Genomic DNA, 15,162 nt, shown 5'->3' with positions numbered 1-15,162 from the left:
GGTACCTTCTAGCTTCACGGAAGCGAGGACTGTACGAGGAGTGGATCGCCTGGCCCTTAGAGGAAGGCCTCTGCCTATCTTCGGGCAAGCGCTGGGGTTTTGGATCACCCAGGCCTTTCACAATTTTCTCCAACTCCTCACCAAATAGGAGAAGTCCTTCAAAAGGCAACTTCACCAACCTTTGCTTAGAGGCCATGTCCGCTGCCCAGTGTCGTAGCCACAGACGACGGCGAGCCGCCACTGCTACTGCCATTTGTTTAGCCGAAGCTCTGACAAGGTCATAAAGGGCATCAGCCAGAAAGGACAAGGCCACCTCCATCCGCGGAGCCACATCCAAGAAGGGCTCCGCTCCATCTCCGGGCTGAGCCACTGCCTGTTGCAGCCAAGCTAGGCAGGCTCTAACAGCATAACAGCTGCAAGCAGACGCCCGAACAGTGAGACCTGCAATTTCAAAGGACCGTTTCAATGCTGTTTCCAGCCTATGGTCTTGAACATCCTTCAGGGCAACACCTCCTTCAACAGGGAGGGTAGTTCTCTTTGTCACCGCAGTGACTAGGGCATCCACTGTAGGCATTTGAAAACGAGCCAAATGTCCCTCACGCAGAGGGTATAACTGCCCCATAGCCCTGGAAACTCTTAAAGGTCCCTCGGGGTCAGCCCACTGAGCCGAAACAAGCTCTAGGATGGAGTCATGCAAAGGGAAGGCCCGAGCAGCTTTCTTGGTACTAGCCATCCTGGGATTACCCGAGGAGGCCATGCCACTGTCAGGATCTTCTATCGAGAGGGCCTGCAGGGTATCTGAAATAAGCGCTGGCAGCTCATCACGGTGGAAAATCCTCACCGCGGAGGGATCATACAGATCCTGTGGTAAATCCGCACCTGACTCTGGTTCCTCAGACCAAGAACGTCTGTCAGAGTTCTCCGAATCCTCACACCCCGACCACGGGGGGGAAAAAGGTGCACCACAATCTGAAGGGGAATTAACCCTTCTGCGCTTATCTTTAGGCCAAGCATCCGGGAAAAAAACCTCACTGGGCAGTTCCAGGCCAGAATCCATCGGGGGGGGGGGGGGGGGGGGCAATCAGAGGAGCCTCAGGCGACCCCTGAGGAAGGGCTCTTTTCATCATGTATGCTTTATGCAGCAAAAGCACAAAATCCGGGGAGAAAATCTCACCCTGGGCACCCAAATCCTGTCCGGTGCTAGCCACTCCTGAAATAACCTCATCTCGAGGTGCCCCACCCGGCTCAGGTCTCTCCGTGTCCACAGAGGCCGCGCCATGCGGTGTAAGCAAAATGGCGCCCGCTGCCAGCTCAGAGCGGGAAGAAACATCGCTCGCCATGCTTGGGCCGGCTCCTACGCCAGTACAGCACGATTTACAGAGCCCTGCTGCCGATTTGCGCTTGCCACAAGTGGAACAGTGCTTTACATTGTCCGCAGCCATCGCCAAAAAACGGCGGTAAAATCCAAAATGGCGGTTACGCGCCAAAATCGCCCCGATCGCGGGCCCACCCCGGAGGAGTTGGAAAACACTCTTACCTCAAAGGATCTAGTGTACAACTACGATCCTGCTGAAAATCAGGTCAAAAACCTCTGATCCAGCGTCTCTGTGTTTAAAAACGCGACGCGACTTTTTTTTTTTTAAGCTGTGAGGAAAGCAGAGGTATTGAAGACTCCGGAGGCTCAGATGAGTGGGAAAGGCAGGGAAAGGGCGAACCTATATGCCTGCATCCACTGTTGGTGGGTAAGGACAGGGAAAGCAAGGCAATATGTCCACATCCACAGAGGTATGGGTAAGGCAGGGAAAGGGCTAACCTATGTGCCTTTAAAGTGAAGCTGCTATAGCCTCCAACACCCCGGTTAACAACTGGCAAGCCAGGAACCACCTCCCGGCAGATTTTTCTGGAGCTCGAACAAGCTGCAGCCACCCTGCTAGGGGAGATAGAGAATACTAAAGAGGCAGTGGAGCTAGCTGGCCAAGAGGGCACTGTGAAAGTTTGAGTGCTCTCTATCTCCCCTGCTGGTTGATGGACATAACTCATACGTAATGGCTTCATCTGCTTCATGACAAGGAAATTAAATTAAACATTAAGCACATAAGCACCGCCATACTGGGAAAAGACCAAGGGTCCATCAAGCCCAGCATCCTGTCTCCGACAGCGGCCAATCCAGGCTTCAAGAACCCGGCAACCCCCCCCCCCCCCCCCCAAAAAAAAAAAAAAATAATAATAATTTTTTAATAACGTTCAATGGACTTTTCCTTCAGGAATCTGTCCAAATCCCCCTTAAACTCCGTAAGGCCAACCTCCATTCTTTGAAATTAAGATGCAATGTTCTGGCATTGTAAATCATTTTTTTTTTACTTTATTTTTATTTCAACATTTTTGTGTATTCTCACTAATACAAGTGAGGCTTCCAGTAAATTTTAACGGGCATAGCACTTTCCATATCTGATCATAGAAACAGAGAAACATGTAGACAGATAAAGACCATATGGGCTATCCAGTCTCCCATCCATACCATCTACTCTCCCTATCACTCCCTCAGAGATCCTATGTACTTGTTTCAAGCTCTCTTAAATTCAGACATTGTTTTCTTCTTCTTCAGTTCCACCAGGAGGCTGTTTCACAAATTCACCATCCTTTCCATTGAGAAGAATTTCCTTCAACCTTTATTCTATGCCTCCATTGACTGTTTCCCAGTGGGGAAGGGGATGGATTACAATCAAAGCTGTTTACATGTTATATACAGGTACTTATTTTGTACCTGGGGCAATGGAAGGTTAAGTGACTTGCCCAAAGCAACAAAAAGCTGCAGCTGGAAGTGAACCTGGTTCCCCTGGTTTGCAGGTCACTGCACTAACCATTAGGCTACTCCTCCAGTTACTGAATAAGAAAAAGGAACATTGGTGACTAAAGCCTCAAAAACTTAAAATTAAAAAAAGGCCTCACACACTACACATCAAGGACTAGATTCTATATATCAAGTCTAAAAAAATGACACTGAAAGCGAATGCTACATACCTGTAGAAGGTATTCTCCGAGGACAGCAGGCTGATTGTTCTCACTGATGGGTGACGTCCACGGCAGCCCCTCCAATCGGAAACTTCACTAGCAAAGTCCTTTGCTAGCCCTCGCGCGCCCGCGCGCACCGCGCATGCGCGGCCGTCTTCCCGCCCGAAACCGGCTCGAGCCGGCCAGTCCAGTATGTAGCAAGACAATACACTTCAAGGGAAGACACAACTCCAAAGGGGAGGCGGGCGGGTTTGTGAGAACAATCAGCCTGCTGTCCTCGGAGAATACCTTCTACAGGTATGTAGCATTCGCTTTCTCCGAGGACAAGCAGGCTGCTTGTTCTCACTGATGGGGTATCCCTAGCCCCCAGGCTCACTCAAAACAACAACCATGGTCAATTGGGCCTCGCAACGGCGAGGACATAACTGAGATTGACCTAAAAAATTTACCAACTAACTGAGAGTGTAGCCTGGAACAGAACAAACAGGGCCCTCGGGGGGTGGAGTTGGATCCTAAAGCCCAAACAGGTTCTGAAGAACTGACTGCCCGAACCGACTGTCGCGTCGGGTATCCTGCTGCAGGCAGTAATGAGATGTGAATGTGTGGACAGATGACCACGTCGCAGCTTTGCAAATTTCCTCCATGGTGGCTGACTTCAAGTGGGCTACCGACGCTGCCATGGCTCTAACATTATGAGCCGTGACATGACCCTCAAGAGCCAGCCCAGCCTGGGCGTAAGTGAAGGAAATGCAATCTGCTAGCCAATTGGATATGGTGCGTTTCCCTACAGCCACTCCCCTCTTGTTGGGATCAAAAGAAACAAACAATTGGGCGGACTGTCTGTGGGGCTGTGTCCGCTCCAGATAGAAGGCCAATGCTCTCTTGCAGTCCAATGTGTGCAGCTGACGTTCAGCAGGGCAGGAATGAGGACGGGGAAAGAATGTTGGCAAGACAATTGACTGGTTCAGATGGAACTCCGACACAACCTTTGGCAGAAACTTAGGGTGAGTGCGGAGGACTACTCTGTTGTGATGAAATTTGGTGTAAGGGGCCTGGGCTACCAGGGCCTGAAGCTCACTGACTCTACGAGCCGAGGTAACTGCCACCAAGAAAATGACCTTCCAGGTCAAGTACTTCGGATGGCAGGAATTCAGTGGCTCGAAAGGAGGTTTCATCAGCTGGGTGAGAACGACATTGAGATCCCATGACACTGTAGGAGGCTTGACAGGGGGCTTTGACAAAAGCAAACCTCTCATGAAGCGAACAACTAAAGGCTGTCCTGAGATCGGCTTACCTTCCACTTGGTAATGGTATGCACTGATTGCACTAAGGTGAACCCTTACGGAGTTGGTCTTCAGACCAGACTCCGACAAGTGGAGAAGGTATTCAAGCAGGGTCTGTGTAGGACAAGAGCGAGGATCTAGGGCCTTGCTGTCACACCAGACGGCAAACCTCCTCCAATGAAAGAAGTAACTTCTCTTAGTGGAGTCTTTCCTGGAAGCAAGCAAGATGCGGGAGACACCCTCTGGCAGACCCAAAGAGGCAAAGTCTACGCCCTCAACATCCAGGCCGTGAGAGCCAGGGACTGGAGGTTGGGATGCAGCAGAGCCCCTTCGTCCTGCGTGATGAGGGTCGGAAAACACTCCAATCTCCACGGTTCTTCGGAGGATAACTCCAGAAGAAGAGGGAACCAGATCTGACGCGGCCAAAAGGGAGCAATCAGAATCATGGTGCCTCGGTCTTGCTTGAGTTTCAACAAAGTCTTCCCCACCAGAGGAATGGGAGGATAAGCATACAGCAGACCTTCCCCCCAATCCAGGAGGAAGGCATCCGACGCCAGTCTGCCGTGGGCCTGAAGCCTGGAACAGAACTGAGGGACCTTGTGGTTCACTTGAGATGCGAAGAGATCCACCAGGGGGGTGCCCCACGCCCGGAAGATCTGTCGCACCACACGGGAATTGAGCGACCACTCGTGAGGTTGCATAATCCTGCTCAACCTGTCGGCCAGACTGTTGTTTACGCCTGCCAGATATGTGGCTTGGAGCACCATGCCTTGACGGCGAGCCCAGAGCCACATGCTGACGGCTTCCTGACACAGGGGGCGAGATCCGGTGCCCCCCTGCTTGTTGACATAGTACATGGCAACCTGATTGTCTGTCTGAATTTGGATAATTTGGTGGGACAGCCGATCTCTGAAAGCCTTCAGAGCGTTCCAGATCGCTCGCAACTCCAGAAGATTGATCTGTAGATCGCTTTCTTGGAGGGACCACCTTCCTTGGGTGTGAAGCCCATCGACATGAGCTCCCCATCCCAGGAGAGACGCATCCGTGGTCAGCACTTTTTGAGGCTGAGGAATTTGGAAGGGACGTCCCAGAGTCAAATTGGAGCAAATCGTCCACCAATACAGGGATTCGAGAAAACTCGTGGACAGGTGGATCACGTCCTCTAGACCCCCGGCGGCCTGATACCACTGGGAGGCTAGGGTCCATTGAGCAGATCTCATGTGAAGGCGGGCCATGGGAGTCACATGAACTGTGGAAGCCATGTGGCCCAGCAATCTCAACATCTGCCGAGCTGTGATCTGCTGGGACGCTCGCACCCGCGAGACGAGGGACAACAAGTTGTTGGCCCTCGCCTCTGGGAGATAGGCGCGAGCCGTCCGAGAATCCAGCAGGGCTCCGATGAATTCGAGTTTCTGCACTGGGAGAAGATGGGACTTTGGGTAATTTATCACAAACCCCAGTAGCTCCAGGAGGCGAATAGTCATCTGCATGGACTGCAGGGCTCCTGCCTCGGATGTGTTCTTCACCAGCCAATCGTCGAGATATGGGAACACGTGCACCCCCAGCCTGCGAAGCGCCGCTGCTACCACAGCTAGGCACTTTGTGAACACCCTGGGCGCAGAGGCGAGCCCAAAGGGTAGCACACAGTACTGGAAGTGGCGTGCGCCCAGCTGAAATCGCAGATACTGTCTGTGAGCTGGCCGTATCGGGATGTGTGTGTAGGCATCCTTCAAGACCAGAGAGCATAGCCAATCGTTTTGCTGAATCATGGGGAGAAGGGTGCCCAGGGAAAGCATCCTGAACTTTTCTTTTACGAGATATTTGTTCAGGGCCCTTAGGTCTAGGATGGGACGCATCCCCCCTGTTTTCTTTTCCACAAGGAAGTACCTGGAATAGAACCCCAGCCCTTCTTGCCCGGATGGCACGGGCTCGACCGCATTGGCGCTGAGAAGGGCGGAGAGTTCCTCTGCAAGTACCTGCTTGTGCTGGAAGCTGTAGGACTGAGCTCCCGGTGGACAATTTGGAGGTTGAGAGGCCAAATTGAGGGTGTATCCTTGCCGGACTATTTGGAGAACCCACTGATCGGAGGTTATAAGAGGCCACCTTTGGTGAAAAGCTTTCAACCTCCCTCCGACAGGCAGGTCGCCCGGCACTGACACTTGGATGTCGGCTATGCTCTGCTGGAGCCAGTCAAAAGCTCGCCCCTTGCTTTTGCTGGGGAGCCGCGGGGCCTTGCTGATTCGCACGCTGCTGGCGAGAGCGAGCGCGCTGGGGCTTAGCCTGGGCCGCAGGCTGTCGGGAAGGAGGATTGTACCTACGCTTGCCAGAAGTATAGGGAACAGTCTTCCTTCCCCCGAAAAATCGTCTACCTGTAGAGGTAGAAGCTGAAGGCTGCCGGCGGGCGAACTTGTCGAATGCGGTGTCCCGCTGGTGGAGAGACTCTACCACCTGCTCGACTTTTTCGCCAAAAATGTTATCCGCACGGCAAGGCAAGTCCGTAATCCGCTGCTGGACTCTATTCTCCAGGTCGGCGGCACGCAGCCATGAGAGCCTGCGCATCACCACACCTTGAGCAGCGGCCCTGGACGCAACATCAAAAGTGTCATAAACTCCTCTGGCCAGGAATTTTCTGCACGCCTTCAGCTGCCTGACCACCTCCTGAAAAGGCTTGGCTTGCTCAGGGGGAAGAGCATCAACCAAGCCCGCCAACTGCCGCACATTATTCCGCATGTGTATGCTCGTGTAGAGCTGGTAAGACTGGATCTTGGACACGAGCATAGAGGAATGGTAGGCCTTCCTCCCAAAGGAGTCTAAGGTTCTAGCGTCCTTGCCCGGGGGCGCCGAAGCATGTTCCCTAGAACTCTTAGCCTTCTTTAGGGCCAAATCCACAACTCCAGAGTCATGAGGCAACTGAGTGCGCATCAGCTCTGGGTCCCCATGGATCCGGTACTGGGACTCGATCTTCTTGGGAATGTGGGGATTAGTTAATGGTTTGGTCCAGTTCGCAAGCAATGTCTTCTTCAGGACATGGTGCAAGGGAACAGTGGACGCTTCCTTAGGTGGAGAAGGATAGTCCAGGAGCTCAAACATTTCAGCCCTGGGCTCGTCCTCCACAACCACCGGGAAGGGGATGGCCGTAGACATCTCCCGGACAAAGGAGGCAAAAGACAGACTCTCGGGAGGAGAAAGCTGTCTCTCAGGAGAGGGAGTGGGATCAGACGGAAGACCCCCAGACTCCTCGTCAGAGAAATATCTGGGATCTTCCTCTTCCTCCCACGAGGCCTCACCCTCGGTGTCAGACACAAGTTCACGGACCTGTGTCTGCAACCTCGCCCTGCTCGACTCCGTGGAACCCCGTCCACGATGGGGGCGTCGAGAGGTAGACTCCCTCGCCCGCATCGGCGAAGCTCCCTCCGCCGACGTAGTCGGGGAGCCTTCCTGGGAGGTGGCCGCGGTCGGTACCGCACGCGGTACCGACGTCGGGGACCTCAACCTGGGCGATGGGCCAGCCGGCGCCACGCTCGACGGTACCGGTGGCGCAAGCACCGCCGGTACCGGAGGGGTAGGGCGCAACAGCTCTCCCAGAATCTCTGGGAGAACGGCCCGGAGGCTCTCGTTTAGAGCGGCTGCAGAGAAAGGCTGAGAGGTCGATGCAGGCGTCGACGTCAGTACCTGTTCCGGGCGTGGAGGCTGTTCCGGGCTGTCCAGAGCGGAGCGCATCGACACCTCCTGAACAGAGGGTGAGCGGTCCTCTCGGTGCCGATGCCTGCTGGGTGCCGAATCCCTCGGCGACCCAGAGCTCTCGGTGCCGACACGGGGAGGAGACCGGTGTCGATGCTTCTTCGATTTCTTCCGAAGCATGTCACCGGAGCTCCCCGGCACCGACGAGGAGGACGTCGAATCCACCCGTCGCTTCCTCGGGGCCGAGACTGAAGAAGGTCGATCTCGGGGGGGCTGTACCGCAGGAGCCCTCAGGGTAGGCGGAGACCCACCCGAGGGCTCACCGCCACCAGCAGGGGAATGGACAGCCCTCACCTGCACTCCACCCGATGCACCACCGTCCGACGACATCAGCAGACGAGGTCCTGGTACCACCGACGTCGATGCAGCTATCCGATGTCTCGGCGCCGATGCAGAGGCCCGATGCCTCGATGCACTCGATGCAGGGGCGGCCGAGGAAGATGGTCTGGACGCTGACGACGTCGATGCACTCGAAGATCCCGGTGCCGATGCCGACGAAGAGCCCGAGAACAACACGTTCCACTGGGCTAGTCTCGCTACCTGAGTCCGCCTTTGAAGCAGGGAACACAGACTGCAGTTCTGAGGGCGGTGCTCGGCCCCCAGACACTGAAGACACGACGAGTGTCGATCAGTGAGCGAGATAACCCGGGCGCACTGGGTGCACTTCTTGAAGCCGCTGGAAGGCTTCGATGTCATGGGCGGAAAAATCACGCCGGCGAAATCAAAAGCCGAAATGGCGAAATTCGAAGCACCAAATTTAGAGGGAGAAAAAATCTCGACCGAGGCCGAAAAAAGGCCTACCCCGACGACGAAAGAAAACTTACCGGGGCAAAAAAGCTGGAAGTACGGGGAGGATTTACACGAAACCCGGCGGGGGGTTTCCGGAGCACTTCCCGACTAGGACAAAGCTTTCCCGAAGGAAAAAAACACGTTCAAACAAATTGGACGCGCGAGGTCGACTTTCCGGGGCTCGACACGGCGAAAACACGACCGTACCGAGTGCGGACAAAAGAAGACTGGCCGGCTCGAGCCGGTTTCGGGCGGGAAGACGGCCGCGCATGCGCGGTGCGCGCGGGCGCGCGAGGGCTAGCAAAGGACTTTGCTAGTGAAGTTTCCGATTGGAGGGGCTGCCGTGGACGTCACCCATCAGTGAGAACAAGCAGCCTGCTTGTCCTCGGAGAAAATAAATACGCCTAGGCGTATTCTATAAAGTATAACTAAATTTAGGCGTACTTTATAGAATACGCCTAAATTTCTGCACGGATTACAGAATACACCAAGCGCACATCTGTGTGCCTAAATTTAGTTGCGGGCAGTTATGTCAACTAAAACTTGGTACAAATGCCGACACCTAATTTAGGCACGGACCAGGTGTATAACAACACAGATAGATTTTAGAAATGCCCACGACCCGCCCTTTCCACACCCATGTCCATGCCTCCTTTTCAACTATGCAACTTGGAATTTACACGCATCACATTACAGAATACGCTTAGACAGTTGTATGTGTAAATTCTAATGACTGCCAATTAGTGCCAATAATTGCTTGTTAATTCACAATTATCAGCACTGATGGGCTTGTTAACTAAGTAAGTTGCATACACAAATCCTGAACACAACCAGATTTGCGAGGACAACTTAAGTCATGCTATATAGAATCTGGGAGAAAGTCTTCTATTGAGGTGCACTGGGCCTGAGTGATCACGTTCCCTCTGTCATTCCATACCGACAAATAATTTCTTGAGCCACTGTGTGAAATATTAACATAAATAGCATTGGAAAACACAAGAACTGCACACACATCAACAACAACAAGCCAGGAAGAAAATAAAATGTTATGAGCAGTTTTCAAACATGGTTGCGCAGCTGTACAGTGCACAGTGTTTCTGCCTGAGAACGTCACCCGAGTTCTCAGAGGAAAGGTACACGCATGTCTTCCCTTTCAATACAGTCCTGGGGAAAAAGTACCCTCAGAGGCCTGCACCTGCGTTTTGTGTGGGTACTTGTTGGTTGAAATGGTAAAACTATGCATGCCATTGCTTTGCCTGACCTACCCCCGCCACTGGCAATGCCTCTGCACCAGTGGCGTAGCTACGTGGGGCCACAGGGGCCTGGGCCCCCGTAGATTTGGCCCTGGACCCCCCTGCCGACGACCCTCTTGACCCCCCTCCCGACGCCAACCCCTACCTTTGCTGGCGGGGGAGCCCAGCTCCCGCCAGCCAAGGTCCTCTTTTTCCGGCGCAAGAATGTGCAGGATGTCAGACTCACAGAAACAGAACGAAGCCTTGCGCCGGAAGAAGAGGACCTCGGCTGGCAGGGGTTGGGGTCCCCCGCCAGCAAAGGTAGGCAACGGCGGATTGGCGGTGGGAGGGGGGGTTGAGAGGGTCGTTGGCGGGGGGGGGGGGTCAAAGTTGGTGGCGGCGGCAGCGGGGTCGGCAATGGCGGGGGGGGGGGGGGTCGGCGGCGCTGGGGGGGCTAAAATGTGCCCCCTCACCTCGGGCTCTGGACCCCCCTCCCACCGAAGTCTGGTACGGCCCTGCTCTGCACAATACATATAAACACGGGAGGGAAAGGAAAGTACACTTTAAGCTATAGGGGGTTGGTGGGGGGAGGCAATTTTCAAAGCTCACTTTCTTTAGTTATTTTCCTCAGTGAAAAGCGTTTGAGAATTGCTTTGCCCACATTTAGGGATTCTTTTAAAAATACAAAGAATGATACGTACCTTTGCGAAAACTAAAACATCTTTTAATTCTTCTGTAGGCAACTTTAGGTGTCAGGGGGGCAGATGCCAGCGCGCTTGTGCTGCGGACCACAGCATGTCTGTCTTCGGGCATTATACAAACCGAAGCCCCTCATTAAAGCACAGCTGCAAACTTAAGACACTCATTCAGAGACAAATTCTTCTTTTTGGCTTTATTTTGAATGATCTGGTCTGTTTTCTTGCCACTCTTCTGTCTACGATCACAGATTTTTGTTGCCCAGTGCACAGCAAAAAGATTTTTTTCTCTCCTTCTTTCTGATTTGCAGGAATGAGAGCACCGGCTACTGACAAATGTCACAACAAGGGAATTGCAAGGAAAGGTCACATATCTTCCACTCTCAGCTGGATACTGAGAAGCCACATTCCTCCCAAAAAGACCAGAATGACAGGAAAGCAATGGTAGGGAAGTCTCCACAGAGTATGCCAGAATAATTTGTGCTGTCTTCTTTGACCACAGTTAAAAAGAAACAAAAATGTTATCCTTCCTTCCCATAGAACTAATTCACCTTAACATATCTTGATTTTGCTGTGTTTGGGGTTTTTTTTGTTTGTTTGTCTCTTCCTAAATTTTCTTCATTCTTCTCCTGTGAGAGGGGAGTGACATATAGGCATGCAGCGACAGACTTCTAGGAAAATGCTCGGATTCTGCCGACGACCACATCTTCTGAGAAGCGATTTCTCTCTCCCTCTTTTCCTAATGGAAGTTTGCAAGTGTGTCTTCCCTCCCTCGCTGCAGGTGAAGCCCTTTAATGCTTAACGCAGCAGAACAATGCGAGGGAGAGAAATGTATGAAAACACCAGCAGCGGTTCACTCTTATGGCTTACAAAAAAAAAACAGTCAGGGGTGACTTCAAGAAGCCGTCATGTGCAGCAGCTTAAAACCCAAGGCTCTTACGTGAAATGCCAATTCAGCTCCACTCCCCTCCCCTCATTATGCTCCTGGTCCTGTATATGTGTGTGTGTGGTTTATATAATGGGGTTTTGTTTGTGTGTGTGTGTATGTGGCCTCAGGTTTTCATTTGGTCAGAGTGAACGTTTCAACCTTTCTTTCAAAAATAAAGAAGGAGAATAACAGTTTTCCTTTTCTGTCCTATCACCTCATGTGTAAACAAGAGTCAAGGATCAAAAGTGACTTTTGCTAAAGAATATTCTCAGTAGCTCTCTTATTCTTTAGCTAGAAAACAATCTTGTTCAGAGCACCATAACCTACCCCCAGCATGAGTGAACAAACATCAGATTAATCGTCTGGTTAATGATTCATAGAGCTGCCTATTTCTGGACCAAAGCTGGCATGCCGTTCCTGCTGGACACATTGCAAGCATCAGGGGCTGAGCAGGGCTAGTTCATCTGCACCACTATACTGGGAGAAGCAGAATAACTTTTTGATTGGAGGGGCCACAGAAACCTATTGTAGGACCCATACCCAAGACCCCGAGTTGATGTTATTGTATTGAGTAAAATGGTGTGGCAATTTTCCCTGTGGCCCACCATATTCTGCCTCCTAATCACCATACAATGGTATACTTTTGAAATACGCATAAATCATAGTTAAGCTCTGGAACTCTTTGCCGGAGCAAGTGGTAAAAAGAGTTAATGTAGCTGGGTTTAAAATAAGGTTTGGACAAATTCTTGGAGAAAAAGTCCATAAACATTGGAAGGAAGTAGTATGGAAACTTGCCACTTTTTGGGACTTTACCAGGTACTTGTAAACTGGACTGACAACAGTTGGAAACAGGATACTGGGTTAGATGGACCCTTGAAGGGGCATAATCGAAAGGGGTGGCCACGTTTTCCTGAGGACGTCCTCGCAGGACGTCCCGGCGAAGGGGTGGGGAAACCCATATTATCGAAACAAGATGGGCGTCTATCTTTTGTTTCGATAATACGGTCGGGGATGCCCAAATCTCCACATTTAGGTCGACCTTAGAGATGGTCGTCCCTGGTTTTTGGCGATAATGAAAACCAAGGACACCCATCTCAGAAATGACCAAATCCAAGCCCTTTGGTCGTGGAAGGAGCCAGCATTCGTAGTGCACTGGTCCCCCTGACATGCCAAGACACCAACGAGGCACCCTAGGGGGCACTGCAGTGGACTTCAGAAATTGCTACCAGGTGCATAGCTCCCTTACCTTGTGTGCTGAGCCCCCCAAACCCACTCCCCACAACTGTACACCACTACCATAGCCCTTATGGGTGAAGGGGGGCATCTACATGTGGGTACAGTGGGTTTCTGGTGGGTTTTGGAGGGCTCACATTTACTACCACAAGTGTAACAGGTGGGAAGGGGGAGGGATAGGCCTGGGTCCGCCTGCCTGAAGTGCACTGCACCCACTAAAACTGCTCCAGGGACCTGCATACTGCTGTCATGGAGCTGGGTATGATATTTGAGACTGGCATAGAGGCTGGAAAAAAATATTTAGAACATTTTTGTTTAGGGTGGGAGGGGGTTAGTGACCACTGGGGGAGTAAGGGGAGGTCATCCCCGATTCCCTCCAGTGGTCATCTGGTCATTTAGGGCACATTTTTGTGGCTTGGCTGTAAGAAAAAGAAAAAAAGGACCAGATAAAGTTGTCCAAGTGTTCGTCAGGTACGCCCTTCTTTTTTCCATTATGGGTCAAGGACGCCCATGTGTTAGGCACGCCCCAGTCCCGCCTTCGCTACACCTCCAACATGCCACTGTGAACTTTGGTCGTCCCCATGACGGAAAGCAGTTGAGGATGCCCAAAATCGGCCAATTTGGGCAACCCTGTGAGAAGGATGCCCATCTTGTGATTTGTGTCGAAAGATGGGCGCCCTTCTCTTTCGAAAATAAGCCTGTTCGTCTGACTCAGTAGGGCAACTCTTATGTTTTTATGTTCTAAAATGAAAGGAAAGGAAAATTTAGGGAGGGTAGCTGACTAGTACCAACTCATTTCTCCTGGGCCATTCAACCTGGTCTTCTGAACTTTATCCAGGTTAGACAACCACTCACTTATGGAGTTCACCAAACTATGAGTGGTTTCTGACATTTACTGAGCTGGAAGATTACAGTTTAGACATGCAGTCAACTAAATTGTTTCAGTAGATCATGATTTGGGTTGAGTCACTGATCAGATGGGCCAGGGGCCAGTTCAAGACTGATTTGGACTGGAACCTGAACAGGTTTAATACATTGGCTAGCAATGGGAGGAGGTAAGGCTGTTAAAAGTAAGCTAGCCTGGTTCATGCACCTCCCACTGCAATCTACAGTTACTGGAGAGTCATGGTAACTGAGGTACAGGTGCTATACTAGTTATAAATCATGATCCTACAGCCAGAGGTTTATTTGGTGGGGAGGGGAGAATGGGCATCACAGTGTTACATCCACTTATGTTGGTAAGCTTCTCCAAGTTATCAATGGGCTTCTGTTAAGATGTGTTATTTTACTGTTTACTCCAGTTATTCGTAGTTAGGCCTTATGGAATAAAATGGGGCCTGTACTAAAACATCATCAGTTAGTGGTAAAATAATGTCTTAGAGGCGAAGTTATCAAAGTGGGCTACCGTTAAGATGTGTTATTTTATTTTACTGTTAACCCCAGTTATTAGTAACTAGACATCATTGCACAAATTGGGACCTGTGCTAAAATAGCATGAGTTAGGAGGAAAGTTATCCAGGAGGGCTACTGTTAAGATGGGTTATTTTACCGTAAGTTCGGTTATTTTAGCACAGGTCCCATTTTATGCAATGAGACTTACGGGGAAAGTTATCAATCTGAATTACTGATACGTTTATCACAAATCAGGTCCTCTGTGCTAAAAATAACCCGGCTTAACAATAGCCCATGTTGATAACTTCTCTTAGTAGCCAATACACAAAAGTCATAATAAAGAACCGTGCAGCTCATACAAATGAGCTGCACGCAATTTCAGCAAGCAGCTCGGTAGGGAAAGGGCCTAGCGCATGCATAGAACAGTCACTCGCTAAGCGGCACATGCGTAGAACAGTCACTCACTAAGCATCGATGCTATGTGCATGCCCAGTGCTGCGTGTGTTTTGGACGTGCCTCCACAGCATTCCACAGTTTCACACGGCTTTCATACAAGCACAGTTTCTTTTGTAGAGTTCCACGCCAACTTTCATACCCCGGGGGTTTATATGTTCGTGTATGAAAGCCGTGTGTAGCTTTTTTCCTAACTTCAGATGCATGGACATACCTTTACAATGTGCTTCAGCCTTTTTCTTTTGTTGCAAGACAACTTCTTCACACTGCTGTTAAGTACGGGACATACTATTAAACTATGACAGCAGACTGCTCTCCCGAGAAGCCACCGTCATAACTCCAGACCTCCCGTAAAATTTTGCTCTTTAAAGGTATGCACTTCTTTCTGTGCATCATTCAGAGAT

General features: G+C 51.2%; 1 protein-coding gene across 4 annotated transcripts in view; it reads right to left on the bottom strand.

Moving 5' to 3' along the window:
* The window catches only part of ARHGAP24 (Rho GTPase activating protein 24), a 912,569-nt gene that overhangs the window by 91,985 nt on the left and 805,422 nt on the right, over positions 1–15,162 (bottom strand). The window contains exon 1 of one of the 4 annotated variants that reach the window (XM_030190602.1): positions 10,759–11,664. The exons of the other annotated variants lie outside the window; for them this stretch is intronic. Coding sequence (XP_030046462.1) covers positions 10,759–10,870 — 112 coding nt within the window. The 5' untranslated portion in view covers positions 10,871–11,664. Of the gene's footprint in view, positions 1–10,758; positions 11,665–15,162 lie in introns of those variants that run through there. 4 annotated transcript variants of the gene reach the window in all.

Source organism: Microcaecilia unicolor, chromosome 2 (assembly GCF_901765095.1).
Source record: "Microcaecilia unicolor chromosome 2, aMicUni1.1, whole genome shotgun sequence".
Classification (NCBI taxonomy): Eukaryota; Metazoa; Chordata; class Amphibia; order Gymnophiona; family Siphonopidae; genus Microcaecilia; species Microcaecilia unicolor.
The sequence above is the reverse complement of the archived record's forward strand: the minus strand, read 5'-3'. Positions and strand labels throughout refer to the sequence as shown.